The 21760-nt window shown below is 49.3% G+C and overlaps 1 protein-coding gene across 1 annotated transcript in view; it reads right to left on the bottom strand.

Moving 5' to 3' along the window:
• Positions 1-21760, bottom strand: part of PLAA (phospholipase A2 activating protein) — an 801260-nt gene that overhangs the window by 676689 nt on the left and 102811 nt on the right. The window contains exon 2 of the mRNA XM_069630922.1: positions 17282-17475. Within this exon, the coding sequence (XP_069487023.1) occupies positions 17282-17475 (194 nt within the window). The remainder of the gene's footprint in view (positions 1-17281; positions 17476-21760) is intronic.

Below are 21760 nucleotides of genomic sequence, written 5' to 3'. Positions count from 1 at the left end.
CATGCAGATTTTAGATTTTTCTTGTCAAATTCTGTTACAAACGTTAAGAATACATTTAAGGCTATAATAAAAGAGGTTAGTACCCCACATATATCTACACCAGAATAAGTTCAAGGACACATCTGTGTTGTTACCAATTTTATCCTTGAAACACATCAGGCGTTTTTTGTTCAAGTAAGAACACACAGTAACTAGGTTTCGGAAGAGTCCTCACCCCCACAAAATCTACAGTTGTAGTTAGAAGAATTACAGAAACAATGATGAGGAGTCCTTCCAGTACTTAATCCTCTCATAGGTGGGGAATTGGTTAAGCCAAAAAAGCATACACGTCATGCGAACATTGGCACAAGGAAATCGTTGAAGGTATAGCGGTGTGCATTCTCTTGCATGCAGAAAATAAGAATACTCCCCATAGGTTGAGTAGGAAGCAATGCAGTCCACTGTCTCTTACCCAGTCTGCCCTGAAGAGAATCCTCTTAGCAATCCTCGGACGCTGCACAAGGTCTTCCACTGTAACCCCAATAGAGACCAGTACAGACTTCAACCTTAGGGGCAATCAATCAATTTCCTGAAAATAGCAAGCTGCTTCCAGAAATATCCAGCTTTGAAAGACACCAGGCAGAACTCTCGTCTTATTACCGCGTTCGGGATAGCCATGGAAAGACCTAGCTCCTCCTTCCAAAGCTTCCCTTGTATGATATTCAAGATAGAGCCCATGTCGTTGCAAAACAAGTCAAGGCCGTACAGGATGAGGCGTTCAAACTTAGCCAGATAATAGCGCCTAAAAAAGGGAGCAGTGAGAATTTGCAAACCATTAAGCTGAGTGGTTAGTTTTTTTGACTCGTCACATAGGCTACTTCTCCAAAATTCAGTGCTAACCTTATTAGTGAGGTTATAGCCTAAGTAAGTGATGGCCTTGACCTGGTCCACATTTTCCAGCCCCATTGCCCAAACGCGTGTCTGCACCTTGATTCCCGTCAAGAAGACCAAGACCTTAGATTTGGACGCACTGGGCAGGAGACTTAACCGCAGCATATTTGACGAACAGCTGCATTTTCCTACTCAGACCTCGCTGTTACGCTCAGCTGGTCTCTGCGGGGGCATTGGGGCACAGTTTGAGCCCTCCCTGGAGTGGACTCCCTCAGGGTGCTCCCCCCCCCCCCCCTAACGGCTTCTCGTGGGCCTGGAAGGTTGAACCTGTTCCGGCGAGAGGATGAGAGACAATGAGGCTAGCGTGTTAGAGTAGCGGTTCCCTTCCGCCCTTTCGTGCCAGAATGTGGTGCGCAGCAGTTTATCCATGCAGGCTCACCTGATAATATGTAAGGGCGAGCTCTCCATCCTGCTTTCCTTCAGCAGGGGCGTTGCGGATGGACCTAGTTACGTCACTGGTCCTAATTGCGGAGGTCCAGACCGGCTGTGACCATTCCGTCTTGAAGGTAAGTGTTTATGACTTTCTTCTTGTCCGTGTCCTTGTACACAATCCCAAGGGATATTGTTTGTAATGGTATTTTATTCTTTCTCCCCTGTAGCAATGAAGATGGCCCAGGAGCGTGTGATAGCAAAAGGAAGCAACTCCGGGAGTTTCCACCACTGGTAGGTAAGCGGGTGGATTCTGAAGCTGCACCAAGTTCGTAAGTAATGCCGCTTTGACGAGTTAAGGTCTGTGCGATCGCTCACCTTGTGTCTCTTGCTCTCTTTGCAGGTGCGGCGGGTTGGCAATGGCTGGAGGACGATATCCGGCTCCCGATGGTAGTGCGCGTGTTGCACCAGGTAGGTGGCGAAGGGTTCCGGAGACTGGAAGCGCACGTGCTAGATCAGGTAAGAGTCTTCTAGTCGGCGGTAAGCGTTACGTTGCAGTTAGCAAACTAACGCGAAGCGCCAGTATTCGGGTGGGGCTCGCTTATATAGCCTGGCCCCAGGCACTCCCTGTAGGCTCCGCCTTGTGGCCCCCACCTATTTCCTCCTTCTGCACCTGCCTTCCCTGTGATAATCGGGCTCCGCTGGGCCTTGCTGCACGTGCCCCTGGTATTCTGTGTGCTGAGCACACTTTGAAATGAGCTTGGTGCCATAGGCGCCAAGACTGGGTCCATTGGGACCCTGTATGTAGTTGAGGGCTGGGCTCCTGCCCAGTAACCATGACACTCGCAGAGTTCCGTCTAGCAGGATAAAATCATCTGCGAAGACAATCCATTCCAACCTGGCAGGCGCATTGGAGGGATCCTGCCATAGTCTCTCCACATCACACACATACAAGTTGAAGAGTATGAGTGCCAAAGTACAGCCCTGTTTTACCCCAATGAATCTTCTGCGATCGAGATCCTTCCTTTGTAAGTCGTACACGTATGGTAGTGTGTCTATGAAGTAACGCTAGAAGCTGGACAAGCTTAAGAGGTATGTTCAATTCGAACAGTTTCAGCCAGAGCCTAGATCTAATGATTGTCAAAAGCACTAGGACATGGCCAGGGATGCTAAAAAATTTTTTTTTTTTTTTTAAAACAAAAAAACACATCCCCCACACGTGTACGATGTACATAGTGTCTCAGATGGGCCAGAATGGTGGCGTTGAGAGAGGTACCCATTTCTTCCCTAAACCCCACCTGAAACTGACTCAGAAGGTTGCCATTTTTTACCACGCGGTTGAGGTCCCTCAGGAGTAGAATGGGAATGATATAGATTGCACCCAAAAGGCAGGAATAGTATGTGTCCGAAAGAGGTCGTCAAACATAGGCTTCAGAAGGGCAGCCCATAAATTAGGTGCCTCTTTGAGAAGAAACTGAGGCATGCCATCCGGTCCCGGAGTGCAGGACGGCTTGAATCTACCTACAGCCCAGGAGATGTCTCTTTCCCACGTACATAGACCTTCCACAGGTTTTCCCAAATCAAGTCCTCCTGTGTCACTAAAGTTAGCAGGCAGGGCATATTTGTTAGCATAGTAAATCGACCCAAGCGTTAACCTGTATAGGGCAATCCATCACACCCTCAGTAGCCTCGAGAGTCCTATTGACACAGTTAGCCAAAATGTTCCATCCATCCCCTTATAGAGATGTTCCAGCATAGTCTGATGAGTCCTAACAATCATCCATCTTCAAAGATTTAGCAAAGTTCTTGTCTCTTTGGGATATTTTGATTTATGGGTCGCAAAATCAGATGCTGTCAAAGACTTTTTTTTTATAGCAGCCAGTTCCCTACGTTTGAGTAACTTAGAATAGTATACTCTTCCGTCACCCAAATAACCAATTTAGAATGTACCTTAGGAGAAGGGAGCCCGATTTAGTAGGCGCACGCCGAAATGATGTTATCATAGGAATCCTCAAATCCTATCATGTTTCACATGGGAACGGGGTGGGTCAAATTCAACAAAGAGGCCGTCAGAAGAAGGTTACATTTAAGGATGGTCTTTCTGTTCCAGATGACTAGCGTCCCCTTTTGCTGGTAGAAATCCCCACGAAATCCGGTCTCAAGAGGAAAGGCGGGATAGCAATACTCAAGGAAAAAGATAGGTGTGCGTGATCTCATAGTTCAGTAGGAATATGCTTCAAATAGCTACAGTTGTTCCGGAGGCCATTTGCGATATAGAAGAAATAAATCCTGGAACTACGATCGCCTCTATACCTAGTGTGTCTGGGTGAAAGCGAAGACTGAGAATGCTCCAGCAATGCCATATCCCAATCTGCCGAAAGTGGTCCCATTGAATACCTCGTTTTATATTAGGGTGAAGATAAGGTGTGTCCCCAATATCATTCCACAAGGGTTCCATTGGCCCTAAGTGAATTAAAACCACCTCCTAATATGATGCGTTTGCCACTACCCATCTCGTACCAAGCACACAAGATATCACCCAGGACCTCTTTGTTGTCTTTAAAACGGGACCCTTCTAGGGTTCCAATAAAGTTTCAGTAACAAAATAGGCTGTAGGCATTCCCCCCCGCTTCCCCAAGTCCAGCTTAGTTGCCAAGAGCGATTTTTTGCTACAGACAATTTCCCATTTTAGCCTCAAATTACAATCAATAGCTACTACGAGACCCCCTCTAGATCTTCCCCAAAACTCCCTTACTGCTGGGCACGAGATAGTATGATGGGTCAAAAGCATAGTTTCTTGGAACATGTAGATTCGAGGAAGCCCACTGAGAGGGAGATTAGCCATACATTTAGACACATTAGCACCTCCACCCACATTCCACGAGATCACAAACATAGAAAATCATAGACAGGACAACACATGAGTGAGTGAGAAAAAGGTCCCACTCACTCGGGAGTAAAAATTCAAACGTCCAGAGACCAGCAAAAGAGCTGGGGTCTCTAAGGTTAAAGCGAATTGGCACATAAATGAACAGTCTCCCTAACAGCACCAGAGGATGGTTCCTACCCGCTCATGGGACCCCAGGCCTCATCGACAGCCCAGCTACTCCTAGCGGCCAAGATCACTAGAGCCCACTTATGAAAAACACCAGAGGGGCCTGGTCCATGCCTTACTGGTGGATCACAGTTTGTGAAATGTTGGCCATGGAGAGGATTACGGCACTCCTGGCAAACACTATCCCAAGTATGCGCGCTCCTGATCCCCGTTCCTCGAATATATCGAAGATCGAGAAGCCCATTTATTTCCTACCCGTCTCATGTGAAATCTGTGCCTTCTGTGAACAGTTGATTGCGAGATGCTTGGGTTGGCAGGCATGGTAACATGGGGCCCAAGGAGAAGGGAGCATGGCAGCACCTTGAGGGCTGAGTGCTTAACCCGGACGCTTTGGACTTTGAATTGCTATGGGGAGTGGAATTTGTCAATGCTTTTTCCTGGGCCAAAGACTGGAACTCAAAAGGCCATAGCCCAAAGTCGTCTTGCTGTAAAATTTGAATGTGGTTTCCACCCCTTTTTATTTGTTTGCTTCTCTACGGGGGGGGGAGGGGGAGGTCACTAGATTATTTACCATTGTATTTACTGTGTTACTTCGATTTGTCATGTGACCGGGCTGAGCGGTCGCTGCTGCGATCTGAACGTGATCTGCAGGTCGCAGGTTCGAATACCGGCAAGGCCAACTCAGCCTTTCATCCTTCCGAGGTCGATAAAGGAGTTCCATCTTCAGTTGGGTGATATTATATGTAAATATATGCTTTGTAAAGCGCTTTGGATAAAGGTGCTATATAAATAACACATCATTAAATAAAGCTTATAAAACTTAAAATGCAACAAAAAAAAAGATGCCCTGTACTCACCGGGTTGGGTGGCCATTCCTGATCTGACTTTTCAGATACCACAGCATGAGTACTTGCCTTTGGGCAGTGGGAGGGGGCTAGTTTGTTGAGATGCTTTCACAGAGTGGTCCCCATGGTAGATTGTTTATGCAGGCCCAGTTCTACTGTGTTTTACTATAGACTTTTCTTGGCCTGAATCCTGCTGTCCTTCTAGTCTTCAAGGGGCTGCTGGGTCTCAAACCTCGCACTAGAGCTCTTCAGGAGGGTCTCCGAAGACTGACTTGATTCGGTTGCCGTCTGCTCTGTGCCTGTGGGGTAGAACTGTGATTTACCTTCCTTTTGCCCCATAACCGTGGTTGTGCCAACTGACTTTGTTCCATTGATGCCTATGCTGAACTTTTAAAACTTATCTGGAAGTCTCTGAAAATTACCTTGGCAGAATTTAACTGCCCCTGGACGTCTTGCGTGGGTGCCCCTTGAGTGGCTTTTTACATTTCTCCAAAATAAATGTATGTGAGTGTGTGAGTGGGTGTGCGGCTGTGAAGATGGATTTCCAAAATCAGACCTTGGTAGAAGGATTTTGGAAGACCACCCTATTTATGGTAAACTGGAAAGACACAGAGAGGCGAGCCACGTAAGGTAGTTGAGCAGTCAAAGCTTAGTCTCAGGAAGGAGTGAGACTGGTCTAGGGATACAATGAGTCCACACAGATCAACACCAGTAATTAAAGTCCGGCAGGCAAGTATATAAAAATACAGGTATTTATTAGGTCTTCAGGCAAGTATTGCCACACAGAACCTTATAAACTGTATATAGACATTCACCATTAGGAGAATAGAATTGAATATAAATCAATCATCAATGCAATACGGGCGTGTAGTCAGATGCAAAAAAAAAAATAGGCAGAACCAGCAGAAGAACACTTCCCTCAATATTAAATAAGTACAACCCTAAATGGTATGAGACCTTATGCCAAGGAAAAGGAAGTAAAGCAAACGGCTTTACTGACCTCCCAAAAGCCAGGACAGGGTTCAAGACCAGCAAAAGGAATGGGGGCCCACAGAAAGCTATGCAGGGAAAGGTGCAGAAAGAAAATACTTCCCTGACAATGTGCATGTGCAGTCAACTTCAAACGACACCTACAAAAATAGCAGTGTCCTACCTGTACTTGACAAGGACTAACTCTATAGTACAGACTGTCCCAACACCCCACTAGAAAAGTTTCAAACAACTCAAAATGTACAACGTGGCATGACAAAAGCATACTTTTTTACATTGGCCTTACACAGAGCTATCCCATTAGATTATAAAAAGACATTATTCAAGTGTACCAGTACAATAGAAGGAGAATACGTATTCATACCTAGAGACTACATGCAAAAACATCAGCCTCCAACACCATTCCAGAGTGCAAATCACTTCAAATGCACTACAGTACTACCATGCTCACTATTCCCTTCATCTAAGCTTGCTTCATTTAACCCCTTATTTTCAAACAATGTTATACATCACTGTTGTATAATCTGCGAACATGACCAAGATGGATCTAATCAACGACTGCAGTGTAACAGAAAAAATTCACTCGTTAAGGAGTCTGAACTACTTGAAACATGAACATAAATGCCTAGGCTCTGTGGCTCCCCATCTAATGTTATTTCCGGGTGAAAGGGCTCAGCAAGATTTGGTATAGGTGGAACTTAAACCGAACGAAAGAGGTCTTCATCAGACGTAAAATAATAAGGGAATAAAACAAAAGTAGTCGATTTTGTGGCCTTGTGGAGGAGGTTGAAACGCATAAACATCTTAATTTTTTGCAGAACACTTGCTCCGTTGCGGACTGTTAATTTTACACAATTTATTGATGAGGGGTTTGCACATGATGGCGATTACCTATGGAAGGTTTGCTTGTCAGGGCGTTCAACTACTTTCTCATTGGCAGTAATTGGGTTCTTTAATCATTTAAATTTTTTGCAGAGTAACTTAAAACATGATAAATGAATGTTGGGCTTGAGAAGAACAAGTTACTTTCTTACCTGGTAACGTTCTTTCGATGGGATGGTCCGACGACGTATTCCATATCTATGACAGGTAATGTCCACAGCTGTGCTGCTTCGGATAATGGCGTCTGCGTCGATGTGCCGTCCCCGAGGACCTCCTCCGACGGCCGACGTCACCCGATGTGATAAGTAGGACGCACGACGCCCATAGCCTCAGTTATAGTTTTTTCCCAGAACGTGAGCCACCAGTTTTCTGCCAGTCAGACACACAAGGCCTTGCGGAACGCAAGCTGCAATCGCAAAAGAAATTCTGCAGCGGGGAAGGCAGGGAGGGAGCGATATGGAATACGTTGTCGGACCATCCCATCGAAAGAACGTCACCAGGTAAGAAAGTAACTTGTTCTTCGAGGGGATTGGGTCCTCCGACGTATTCCATATCTATGACAGACTCCCAAAGCAGTACCAAGCAAGGAGGTGGGAAAGAATTTAGAATACAAATTTAGCATGCCCAATCAAACTGCGGAATAGAGAACTGCCTTGCCAAAGGCCAGATCTTGCCCTCTGATGGAAGCGAGGGAGTAGTGACGTACAAAAGTATGTACTGAAGCCCAGGTGGCTGCATCACAGATGTGACGAATAGGAACTCCCCTCTGCAGAGCAGTAGACGCAGCCACTCACCTGGTAGAATGGGCCCGCAAGCCAGCCGGAGGATCCTTACCCGCCAAGCGGTAACACTCGGAGATAGCTAAAATAATCCAACGAGACAAAGTCTGTTTCGTCACAGCTTGTCCCAAACGCTTTCCAGCGTAACCAATGAAAAGCTGATCGTCCACTCTGACCCGGGACATGCGGGAAATATAAAAGCTCAACGCTCTCCTAGGATCCAGCCTATGGAGCCTCTCCTCTTCCTTACCAGGATGCGGAGGAGGATAGAACGCCGGAAGAACAACCTTCTGGCTCAAATGAAAGTCCGAAACCACCTTCGGAAGAAAAGGAGGACGAACTCTAAGGACAACCCTGTCCTTATGAAACACAGTGAAGGGTGGCTTAACTGAAAGTGCCTGTAACTCACTCACTCTGCGAGCGGAAGTAACCGCAACCAAAAACACAGTTTTCAGAGTTAACAGCCTCAAAGGGCAAGAACGTAAAGGCTCAAACGGAGCACCCATAAGACACTTAAGAACAAGGTTCAAATCCCAACCTGGCACCAGAAAAGGTGACGAGGGAACACATTAGTGAGTCCTTTCAAAATCTGCGAAATTAAAGGAATTTTAAAATAGGAACACTTGAGACGAGCGCTTAAATATGGACAGCGCCGCCAGGTAACCTTTAATGGTCCCCACTTGCAAGCCCCTGTGGGCCAAAGAAAGCAAAAAAGACAGAACCATGGGGATGTCACATTCAAAAGGATCCACATTCTGAACTCTGCACCAGTTGCAGAACTTTCTCCAACAGCAACGGTACAGAGACTTAGTTGCCGGCCGCCTGGCCGAGAGCAACACCTCCATCACGTCTTCAGGGAGGTCCCAATCCTTATACCTCAACCTTTCAGAAGCCAAGCGTGAAGATTGAGGGATCTGACCTCTGGATGGAGAACCTGACCCCCCTCCCGTGAGAGCAGATCGTCTCTGTAGGGAAGACGACGTGGAGGGCAGATGGACAAGTCGAGAAGGTCCGGGTACCACGTCCTCCGGGCCCACGCCGGAGCAATGAGCATCATCCGGGAACCGAACCTCCGTAACCTCCGCAGCACTTGCGGGATGACGGGGACTGGAGGAAACGCGTACTGCAGTGGGAATGACCACTCCACCACAAACGTGTCTAAGGCTCCTTTTGGAGGAAATTCCCGCGAGCAAAACCCTTCGCACTTCCGGTTGACACTGGAGGCGAAGAGATCCACTTGAGGGGGTCACCCAAAGGGCGAAGATCTCCAGGAGAATCTCCTGAGCCAGCTCCCACTCGTGAGAGATCGAGCTCTGCCTGCTCAGAGCGTCCGCCGTCTCGTCGTCTCCGGCCAGATGAACAGCCGAGATCGAAACTTCCTGCTGGATGGCCCAGAATTCGAGCTGCATCGCCTCCCTGCACAGCGGAAGTGACCCTGCCCCCTTTTTGTTGAGGTAGTGCATGGCCACCGTGTTGTCCGTTAGAATCAGGACACTCTTTCCTCGCACAGTCGGCAGAAAAGCCTTCAGGGCTAGCCTGACGGCCCTCAGCTCCAACAGATTGATATGGAGTCTGGACTCAGACGGAGACCAACGACCGCTGACTGTCAACTCGTTGGCATGAGCTCCCCATCCCGTGAGGGATGCGTGCGTCACGATCGTCACCTCCGGCCAGGGCAGCCAAAATGGGGCCCCTGTCATCAGATTGCCCTCGACGGCCCACCACAGAAGGTCCAGGGCCACCGAGGGGGGCACCTGAACAGGGACGGACAGCCTGCCGGAGGACTGAGACCACTGGAGCTTGAGTGCCCACTGCAAAGATCTCATCCGCAGACGAGCCTCTGGCACCAGAAGAATGCAGGATGCCATGAGGCCGAGCAGTCTCAAGAACTCGGACGCTGGGAGATCCTGGGCAAAATGAAACTTGTGCACCATCTGCTGAATGTGAAGAGCCCTCACCTGAGGAGGAAAACACTGCCCCAGGGACGTGTCGAGCACTGCTCCGATGTACTGGAGCCGCTGCGTTGGTGTCAAATGGGACTTCTTTAAATTGAGGGAGAAGCCCAGCCTGTGAAGGGAGTGGCAGGTGACGGACAGATGATCCAGGACTTGCTCGGGAGAGCTCCCCTTGATCAACCAATCGTCCAGGTAGGGGTAGACGTGAATCCCCCCTTGCATGAGATGTGCTGCCAGCACCACCATGAGCTTGGTGAAAATCCTCGGGGCGGAGGTCAATCCGAACGGCAGGACCCGAAACTGAAAGTGCGAGTCGCCAACAGCGAACCTAAGGTACTTCTTGTGCTTGGGATGGATCGGCACATGGAAGTAAGCATCCTTGAGGTCGAGAGACACCAACCAATCCTGAAGTTGAAGGGCCTGGAGGACTTGAGAAAGAGTCGCCATCTTGAACTTGTCCTGAGGAGTTTGTTCAAACCGCGCAAGTCCATGATGGGTCTCAATCCCCCGTCTTTCTTCGATATCAAAAAATAAGGGAAATACCATCCCTTATTCCTCTCCGCTACAGGCACCAGTTCTATGGCGCCTTTCTCCAGCAGGGCTTGAATTTCCTGCGCAAGGAGCAGATCCAGACTCTTCAAGGAGAGGCTCCCTGGTGGATTGTCGTGAGGCCTCTGCCGAAAAGGAAGACAGTAGCCGTGGGTTATGATCTCCAGAACCCACACATCCGAAGTAATGGCTTGCCACTCTACAAGATGCTGCGCCAGCCTTCCCCCAACCGGCGAAGCATGGGCCTCATGACTAAGCAGAAGCGGATGCAGCGTTGCCTGAGGGCAAAGAGGCAACTGTTTGCACGGCCTTGGCACCTCGAGTGCCTTGTTTTCCACCTCTGGCACTGTTACGGTTGCCCCTTTGACTTGCAGCTCCTCTCGCTTTACTAAAGGATGAGTAATAACAAAAAGGAACCTCCCCTCCATTGCTGTCCCCTAGGATGAAATGTCGGAGGTTGGCGGACTGCAGCGCCCAACGACTTTGCTGCAGCTTTGGAGGTCTGCAACCTTTCAAAGCTCTCGTCAGTCTTGCTGCCAAAAAGATGTCCACCATCAAAGGGCATGTTGAGGAGTCTGGCTTGCACATCAGGAGCAAACCCCGACTTCCTCAACCATGCAAACCTGCGTATTACGGTGCTCGCCGCCATGGACCGGCTGACACAGTCTGCCGTGTCCAAAACCGACTCAACGGACTCACACATGGCATCCTTGCAATCCTGCATAATAGCAAGAAAACCATCCCGCTCGTCCCCTTCGGGAATATGTTCAGCCGCTAAGGAAATACAGTTCCACAGAGTGTGCGTGAAACGTGACAAGGCACATATGGAGTTGGCCGCCTGAAGAGTCATACCCCCTGAGGAAAACACTTTCTTCGCCCAGCCATCAAAGCGCTTGTCGTCCTTATCAGGAGGGATGGTAGGATACGACGCCTGCTTTGCTGGGGCCGTAGCCGCCTGCACCAAACTCTCCGGAGTGGGGTGCGTGGTCAAGTAGCAGGGGTCACTACTGGCTGGGCGGTATTTTCGCGGCAAAGACTTGCCCACTGCCGGAGCAGTCCAAGCCGCTGCCACCCTTCTTTGAAGAGCCAAATGGAATGGCAGTACCGGGTCAGTGGGTGGACCTTGGTCGAGGATATCTGTCAGGTCATCCTGCACAAAATCAACTGGGGGCGCCGACCACCCCAAGTAGTCCGTGACCCTCGACATAAGGCGCCGGTACGATGACTCGGCATGGGTGCCAGGCTCAGGCCTACAGAACTCCACCTCCGGAGAGGTGTCCAGACCACTGGCGTCATGCAGTGACTGACGCAGGTCCTCAGTCTGGCTATGACCAGAAAGAAGCTCATCTGGTACCGCGTCAGGAACCAATCCATCTTCAGAACCCTCCTCCACCTCGGAAATATACTCCATAGGCTAGGCTGGAAAGTGGGCATTGAATAAGGGAGAAAGACATGTTTTGCCTTGGCCAGAGCCTTTCTAGGGGCTCACCCGTACCACGGGGTACCTCCGACACCACAGCCTCGAAAGGCGTCGAGTGAAACGGTGTCGACGTCTAGTGAATTGGCGTTGATGTCTAGCGCGGCGCCGACAGAATCGACAGCTTTGACACAGGCCTCGAGGGCAGAGCCCGGAGCATGTCCTTCAACAGCCTGGGCGCCGATGGGGTCGACGACTTCCTCGGAGGCGGAGCCTCGAGAGAGTCCGTCGATGACCTTGGCGCCACCGGCGTCGACGTCTTCTTCGAAGACCTCACAGGTGCACACGGGCTCGAGCGCGTCGAGGACCGGGACCTGGAACCCGCATGGCTAAAACGATTCCCCTTGTCCGAGCGGGACCTTTCCCACAAATCGTGCCGACCACCCAAGCCCGAAGGCGTATGAGCGGTGTCTCTAGTACGGTCACGGCCGACACCACTCGGAGGCGCGGACAGACCGGTGCCCTGCGATTCAAGAATCGCCAACATTTTCTTCCCGAAGGAAGCCCATTCCTCCAGAGAGGAACGCTTGGTGGGATAAGAAACCCGGTGACGACGGATGAGGAATGGGCAAGGCGACCGATGACGGCGCTTCCGGGAGTGCCTCGAAGAGGCAGAGGAGTGGCGGGACCCACTCTGGGACCGAGACCCCCTAGACTTACAACTACGATGCGGAGATTTGCCCCTCGAATTGTCAGTCGAAAGCCCAGTGGACCTCGCCTTCCAGGGCTTGGACACCTTACCGACCGACACTTTCTTCTTACGTTCCCGCAAGGCCTTGGACGTAAGCGACTGGCCGTCGACACCGTCGTGGGCCTCCCCGAGGCACCAGAGGCAGGCGTTGTGCGAGTCTGTCACCGACATCTTGGACCCGCAGTCCCCACACTTCTTGAAGCCCGGACCCGGGTGGAAGAAGAGGAAGACATCCCGATAATACTTTGCAAAACGAACAGGTTCGAAGAACCGAAAGAACAGAAACTCCAAAGAGTCGAGGCACGCCGAGATCTCCGAAGCGAACACGTGCGTGGAAAAAACGGAACCGAGGCTACGGGCGTCGTGCGTCCTACTTATAATATCTGGTGACGTTGGTCGTCGGAGGAGGTCCTCGAGGACGGCTTATCGACGTCATTGACGCAGGACACAGACGCCAAAATATTTTCCGAAGCAGCACAGCTGTGGTGATTACGGTCATAGATATGGAATACGTTGGAGGACCCAATCCCCTCGAAACATAGAAGACGTCCTAATTTTTTCAGGGGAACAGACATTTATAGACATTCATCACCTGGTTAAACAGAAAGATATCCTGAATTTACTTACACTAGCAGCAAGGAGGAGGTATACATCCTCGATCTGAAAATCATGGCAAAAGACGGAAAACTATGCACTACAGTATTTAGAAAACCAACAGACAGGAATTATCTACTTCAATTTGATAGCTTTCATCCTAAACCAACAAAGTCCAAATTACCTTTCAAGCAATATTTGAGATTTCGAAGGAATTGGTCGGACATCACCAAATATGATGCACAGGCCCACAGCCTCACTAATAGATTGCACGCCAGAGGATACCCAAAAAGACTCCTGAAACACGCAAAGAAACGGTCACCGAAAATTCTCCGAGATACTACACTAGAGCAAAATATAAGACATACTCAGGAAAACCATATCACGGCAGTCCCGATTTACTCCTCACAAGCTGAATACAGTGAAGGAGGAGATAGTCAAATTTTGGGCAATCTTAAATATGGGTTCTACGCCATTACTGCCATGAAACCAAGACAAAACATAAGAGACACACTAGTGAAGTCCTACCACCCGGGCCCTAGTCCAGATACACCACCAACACTATGGAACTCGTCTCGTCCGGTTGGTCACGCACCATGTGGCTAATATTCGGTATGTTCATAAACATCCAGATCCATTACATTGGATCTGGGCTTAAAAACACTATGGAAGCAACAAGCATTCACCAAATGTAATACAGGCCATGTGATTTACCTGATCACATGCCCATGCAACCTTAAATATATTGGGATGACAGCCAGCGCATTAAGAAGCAAATTCAAGAACACCAATCCTGTATACAAACTCAGAGATTGAATGCACCACTAGTAGAACATTTCCTATGAAAAGGGCACAAGGAGGATGATCTAAAGGGGACTATTGTAGAAAAGGTAATAGTCCCACTGAGAGGAGGCGATATACATGCCCTGTTACTCAAAAGGGAACACCGTTGGATATTACGACTCCAAACCGATCGCAGTGGCCTAAATGAACCTATCAACTGGCAACCCCTGACCACCCTTCAGTGGTCGAGTAAACCACTATAGGTTAAATTAGATGCCTATCCAAAGATATACATTTTCTATACATAGAGGGCACCACGTTCGCAACACAGTCACTATGTGCCATGTACCAATGAGCACAATGCTGTTCCATCTGAGACTACCTCGTATCTCTTCACGGATCCCATACTTTTGCTAGCAGTGAGCATTAAAACAACATTACATTACACAACACAAAGGGAAGAATCTGTATGTCTCATAATTAAGTTTAAAACTTAAAATCCTCAAATCGCGCATTGCGTTGCATTTTTAAATTATCAGCATTTTCCTTGGGTATTTGTAAAATGCAGCTACTAGATTTACACGCGCATTGAGCCCATTCCAAGATGGCACCCATTAAACTACGGGACACGCAAGACGCACTGCCCATAGCAACAGTGCCCATAGCAACAGTAAACTTGTACATTTAAGTGCGCCAGTCGCACACAGAGGTCTCTCATGGCGCGTACCTAAGCAGAGTAAAGCAGATTCCACGTCTAAGCAATTTCATTGCGCTTACAGTTTGGTTGAATTATACTGTATAGCTTCACTTGTGTAGTCTGTACGAGATCAGCATTTCCTGATATAGCCACATTGTATAATACAGGAGACACACTATAAAATACTTGGAAGGTGCGCTTAACACGAACACAGCAATAAAAAATATTCTCATCAGCGTGTGCATTTGAGTAGTTTTGTAAAAACAACAGTTAAAAAAAAATGAGTTTTCACTGGGGTATGCTAGCCGCTACCCGGGATCTGCAGTTTTAGACCAGTAAATTTGCAAAATAACGGAATACAAAACAATAACAGTGTTCCATGATCCAGGGAGCATTGTATCTATTAATGGTGTACTAACATGAATCAATAGACATTTACAGACCTATTATGGTAATGCCACACTTTTTCCTCTCCCCTGCACTCTCGGATAGGAAATACAGAGCATGAACCTACTGCACCATCACTTGGAGCCACCTCCATATTCAAGTTAGACAATTGACCTGTGAGTATTCTTGCTCATAAGTGTGTGTATTTTCCAAAATGTACTTAAATAGCCATTCATGAAAAGATAAACTACATCGATAATACCAGTGACACTGTCCCCTTCTAATTTCCGTAGGGGCAGGTCGAATGTCTCCAGAAGTAAATGAAAGTTGAGATTGTTCCAATTGACTACTGCCTGGTGGATACGCCTAAGTGTGACCCATATATAGAGTCATACAGGAATGCAGATGATTGCTATACTCCTTTTATGAAGACAGTCCTAAGGAAGGTGGCAACAATTAGATAATCCACCGAAATCGGTCGACAAACACAGGAAAACAGTGGGAAAATCACTGCTGCAATTCCCGGATCAAGTTAGGGGCAGTTCTAATGATTGGAACATGTAGACCCCTCACACCAGTCTTCACAGTAGCTTCCTCAGCCATCTACACAAGTGTATTCATTTTTAAATAAAAGGGGAACTGTACAAATACAGTACGGGCAAATAAAGTAAAAATGGTCACATTATCTTTTTACCTTTTTAATAATTTTACATTAGCAAGGCCCTGAGCTGGTGTTTCTGTCCCGAATGAATAAATACATTTTGCAAAACAAGTGAATCAATAACTGGTTTGATGCTGGGAGAAAAAAATACGAACAGAATATAGAGGTTTGCGATTTCTTACTCTACCCACTTTGGATAGGCAGCAGTTCAGCACTGGGTAGGGGTAGGTCCTCTGATAGGTAGGGATAGATAGAAACTTCTCCATCCTCTGCTTCTCACGGTCCTAAAAGTCGCTCAAGATCTATGTTCAAGATTCACCCATCATCTAATCCATTCATCCATTTTGCCCTCAAGAAAATACAGAACCCAACCAGCTAAGTCTGCCCTCCCCTCCGACACCCCCCCCTTTTCTTTTACGAGACAGTTCAAAACGTACAGTGGCATTATATATGCTCCACTGAATTAAGTAATTGTTAGGGTATGTTGCCCCACTCCCCATTTTCATGTTAAAAAATATTGCCTGAGCACAACCCTTTCGCAAGCAAACAACTGTTGATCAAATGTACCCCTCCTGTGTCTATTCTGCTCATCTCCGCCTCTCCTTCGGTCTCCTTGTATACTGTGGTCCTGCCAGTTCAGTCTCCCCCCTCGCCCTTCCATTGGCTGCAGCACTCAGTTGACTCTAGGAACCAACCTGTCATTTCCCTAATGGCTATATTACACAAGTGAGAGGTTTTAAACCCCCCCCCCCTTTTCCAGCACGGTTTTGTAAACAGTCAATGATGGCATGGTAGCAGCCAGGACCTTAGTTTGCTACTTCACTCTGTCGCTTTCCTCAGGTGGTGGTGTTTTTTGTTGGCAATTTGGTTTGGGTCAGGTTTCTGTGCCTCTTCGGTCACCTTGCAGTCTCTCCTCTGTCAGAGTTCGTTTTATGTTGCCCCAGCAGTTCACCTCCGATTGGTCTGAAGTTGCATGTCAGGTGTTGGCGGCCCATTTCTGATGGCACACACATTCTCAGTTGCTTCCCAGACTATGCTCGATTCCGTTCCCCTGGCTCCAGTCCAGGTTTTCTTCGGTTCTCCCAGTTGCACTTTGGGAGTTGGAGTCCCACAACAGAAAAGAGAACTGTGGCCAGCAAATGTACTGGGAGGCAGTGGCACATGGGATGAGGAGTGTTTCAGTGACTGGGCACCTCACCCCCCCTTAAGACCGGTTTGCATCCTTGACCCCGCCAGAACTGTCCTCTCCTCCTCCGCCACTTACACTTTACGCTCATTAACCAGCTCACAAAATGGAGGACAGAGTAGTATGAAAATCACTTACAAAAATTTTGAAAATAGCAATTATATGCTTCATGGAAAATAGGTGGAGCATAATACATTGACACACTACTAGAACATTTTATTTTTGTAAAAACAGTAGGTCCCCTTCAAATACTTAGAAAATAATAGAAGAACACCATCACTTGTTTTGCAGTTTAGTTATGTGCATTTATTGGCCGCATTGCTGATGAGTTTGTCTGCATCAGGTTTAAATGAACCACAAACCCTAAGCAGCATATAAACGTAGCAATTTACCTTGTTGCAATATGCAAGTTGTTGAGCAAAGTAGAACTAAAGCAGAGGGCTGCACCTACCTGTGTTTTTGTGTCCCTTCAGGGTATACAGTGGTTCTGGGGCGTCCAGTGTGAAGACACATATGATGTGATCATTGCCGCCAGTGGCAATCAATCCTCGAGGATGCGTGTCACTCGGAGGGATGGTGCACACAGAAGAGACAAAGTTGGAGTGACCCCTCATACAGTGTGCTTCGGCAAACCCCCTATTGGCACTGAAGAAAAATCACACACACAAGTCCATGATTTACTAGGCAAAGCATCAATTTATTAACAAGTTACCAATACTTCCAAATTGCAACGGCACCACAAACCCCAGAAGGGCAAAATCAAACCAAGTACGGGTCTGAAAAAGCAAGCCCAATGACCAGACTGCTAGCAACCTTAACTGTCTGTGCACACTACAATGACAGTTTGATTTATTAAGAGCATGTTTAGCAAAGACACAGGAAAAAAAGGGCCCGATAAGAATGCATTTAGAAGGAAAGGTGGGTTCAGGTGTTTTGTGATATGACACACACACACACACGTTATTAATTCGAAAGTATTACCACCCCCCCCATTTCCTCAGACATCTCGGCTCAAAACACATGGTCCTTCCACAGTGACTCATTATCTCCACGTTGACTCTTTCCGCGGCAGGCCTGCCCAGTCTAAATCCACTGTTACCATATGATGGTGCGACCATACAATCGGGGAGATCTCAGAGCCCAATGCCGCATCCCATAGCCCTCCCTCTCATTCGGTTGAGAGCACCTCAATGCACCCTTGAGCCCGTACACGTCCAGCATCTCATGTCCCCTGCAGACCCCTTCCCCTGCGGTTCCTGCACTCGGACCCTCCCACCTGCCTGTCCAACTTAATATCCACCCAAATGTTGAAATCACCCCCCAAGATCATGTGGCCGGAGGCCTCAAGCATTATTTTCGGGATGGTCTTTGGTGGAACCGCTGCTGGCCCATGTTGGAGCAATACACCGTAGCCAGTGTGAACTCACATTCTGTACCGACCCAACAACCATCAAGTCCCTACTTTCAACGTCTGCCCACACTTTGATCACCTCCATTTTCAGCCCTTTCCTGATGAGACTACCTACCCCTACCTTCCTCAAGGGGCCAGAGTCCCAGTATTCCTGTCCCAGTCCCCACCCGGGAACCCTCCGTTCCTCACCCCTGGCATATTTGGTCTCCTGAAGGAAAAATCACGTCCAGGCAGGCTCTACGAAATTCCCTCGAAACTAATGACCTTTTTGTGAGTGAATTCATTCTCCTGACATTTAGCCTGACCACCTTAAGAAGGTCACCCCCCTCAGCCCCTGAATCTACCGCCATTCTCGCTTCTCGGAACCCCCGTCACCAGCATCATCCCGGGCGGCCAAACCGCATACTCCACCTCCCCGCTGCCACGCACCCTCAGCTTAAAGAAGACCCCGTTCCTGCCCCCTTCCTCCTCTCACACCCCACCACTTAAAGGCGTCCGACACAACCCGGTTAATATCACCAAGCCAAACGCAAACCACCAGCGAGACCGTTCACCCCATGGTCCCTCACTTACACAACCTCATAGCCACCGAGCCCCCTCTACTCCCCCCACCATTAGGCCAAGTCGCTACAAAGCCTCATCAAGCCCACAAGCCCCGTAACCTCCTGTATAGGACATTTTCAATATAGAATCACCCCGGAACTCTCACAGGGTCCCCACGTCTAAGTGTAAACCTCGGAACAGCCACTGCATTCACATTTAACATTACAGTATACCCGATGTGTTTCAAGAGTCCACGGGTGAAGCGTTCATTTCCCTGTACTTCCTGGAGCCCGGTATGCGCCTTTGTTTCGGCCCCTGGATGCGCCACTCCCTGTCGTCTGCCCTTTCATCCTGGTTCTGCTCACTCTCGGTGTTACCCAACAGCTCGGATATGCATCTGCGGATGTCTCTCTCTCAGTTCTCAACCTCTGTTTGTGTCCATCCAGTTCAAATGTAAGGGAGAACAGGAAGCCTCATCTGTAGCGCGCTCCTTTTCCCTGTAACCACTTTGTCAAGGGCATGCACATCCTTCTAGTTAGAGTCAGTGAGGATAAATCTTGGAAAACCGTCACTCTCGCCGAGCCATAGGTGATTGGACCCTTTTGCTTCGCTTTCTCCAAGATTTTGGTTTTGTCGCTGTAATTGTGGAACTGGGCTAGGACAGTCCTGGCACCTACGGCTGACCCCCGGCACTGTGCATCCTCTCAATCTTCACCTCGTCAATGGATTCATCCTCGAATATCAACTTCGAAACTTCATGGAGCATTCTTTCCAAATCCTGCTCAGACTCCCCTTCTTTGTCCGGGATGCCAAAGAGCCTCCGGTTGTTCCGTCGTTCACGATTTTCCAAATTGTCCATCTTTAAAACGGAATTTCTCATCCCGACTCCGTTATTCTTTTGTCCATTTGTGATTCTAGGGTATTCAATGAGGTCGGATTGTTTTTGACTTCCTCTAGTCGCTCCTACATCTGATCTATCCACTGAATAATCTTGTCAACCGTCCCTCCAATGTCCGCCATCAGGTTACTTATTTCTTCCATCAGGACCACCACATCTCCTTTGGATGCCGCTGATTCCTCCACTGCCGCTGCCATTTTGGGCTGATTCGTAGGTCACAGGTGCGGGACATTGTGGGGTGTATTTGAAGGTGGGAAACGTCTGCGTTGCTTCCATGCACCCATTTCCGTTGACCTGTACGTGGCCTCCAATTCGTCCTGTCCACTACAGCTCCCCTTGAAGTTATTGCCACCTCTAGCACAACCCTTCCTCCAATGGCCCGGTGTTCTTTGGCCTTGTGTCTACTGCCTACGCCCCTGTGGCGGGCACACGCCACAGAGGAATGGTTTTAGGACCCTGTCGGTGCCAGGCTACTGCCTCTCATGCAGTCCTTTCCCGGCACTAAAAGGTCTATCATGGCCCTTGCGAGCGGTCCCCGGCACGGCCCTAAGCACACAGTCCCACCTGTGCAGTATGCCCATCACACACTATGCCCTGAGCAAATGTGAGCTTCACCTCCTTGCGTGTGTGGCGCCAGGTCGACCCCCAGTTAATCTCCCCTTCACGGTCCTCACTTCCATTGTTGTATTCACTGTTTCTGGGTAGACCTCATCTGAAACCGCACTGGTACTGACCGTCGATGTACCAGGAGGGGTGGGAACACACCCCAAGACTGGGGGCCCACACCCCCCTCCTTATTTGTCTGTTACCCCCACATTCCGTGCTCCTCTAGGCCGATGCTCCTCTACTGCCGTCCCTATGGCGGTCACATGCCCCCCATGTTGGGGGCCCACGCCTCAGCGGTTCAATTTTGGGGGTGGGTGGGTGAGATGGGGAGCCCGTCTGCGTACACACCCACGCACTAACGTCTCAGTGCCCTGCATGCTTCCCAATGCCGTGCCCCCGTCTCTCACCGTTGTCTTCTCTGCAAATGAGGGTCTATAATGAGAAGTGCGCTCCCCACTGCCCCAGTACATCAGCACAGATTGCTAGGTGCCCCTTCTATCTGGAACCGGGGAGAAGGGCACACGCCCTGAAATCGGGGGCCCATCCCTCCTCAGGTGTAGAGTTCTGCGCAACGAGATCTACCTCAAGTACGCACCGAGGCCTGCCGTGTAGTACGGGTGGCTGGAGGACTCTTCCCACCCAGATCGTTGTTGGAGATCAATGTGTGGTGAAGTAATCCCTGTGGAAGGTCTGCTGCAGGTGCTTTCGCCTCTGCCCCCGGCCCCACAAAGGGTCTGGGAATGTCAGAGGGCTCTGGGAAGGGGGGGGGGAATGCGGGGCGCAGTGTCTCTATGCCACCAGAGCACCGCGCTTGCAAGGGGTAGTTCTGGAGGTCAGAAGGGTGTCAGTGTGCTCCACGAGCGAATCTCTCCTTGTGTGTTATCCCAGTGTGACACCACCACTCACACCCACCGTTACCCACCAGTGTGCGGGTTCCCATCCCTCTGGCCCGGTGTATTTCTCTGCTTTTACCCCATTACAGCCAGCGTTTGGGCAATGTTCCAGGACCTCATCACCGTCGTCCATCATAGCCTCTGGTTCCCCACTTCAGGGACCGGCAATGGGAGTGCACCACCTGTGCCCTGCCTTCTTCTCAGTGGGCCGGGCCGCTTTCTCAGGCTCAGCATATAACTCAGAGCCCTCCGGTAGAGACGGGCCCGGTCTCCGATGATCGCGGGATGATAAAAATGTCAATTAAAAAAGGGCCCAGTGTACCGCTGGACTCCTCCAGGATTTGCACACGTGAGCCTGTACGAGCGGATTATTCCAATCAGCCCTGCAGGCTCCACGGGACTTCCTCTGCCGGGGGGGTTGGTGGGAGGGCCGAGTTACGCCGCCCAACCACACTCCTCCACGGGTACGCCTCACCTCTGATTCAGGCAGGGGGGGGGTAGTCCTCCCCCACACTGCTGACCTCCTTGATGCACCTCCGCTTACAGTGGGACTGTGTGGTGCACCAGTGGCGTGGCACG

This window comes from Ambystoma mexicanum, chromosome 6q (genome assembly GCF_040938575.1).
Source record: "Ambystoma mexicanum isolate Mex_15411 chromosome 6q, UKY_AmexF1_1, whole genome shotgun sequence".
Taxonomy (NCBI): domain Eukaryota; kingdom Metazoa; phylum Chordata; class Amphibia; order Caudata; family Ambystomatidae; genus Ambystoma; species Ambystoma mexicanum.
This window is presented reverse-complemented; position numbering and strand designations above follow the sequence as displayed.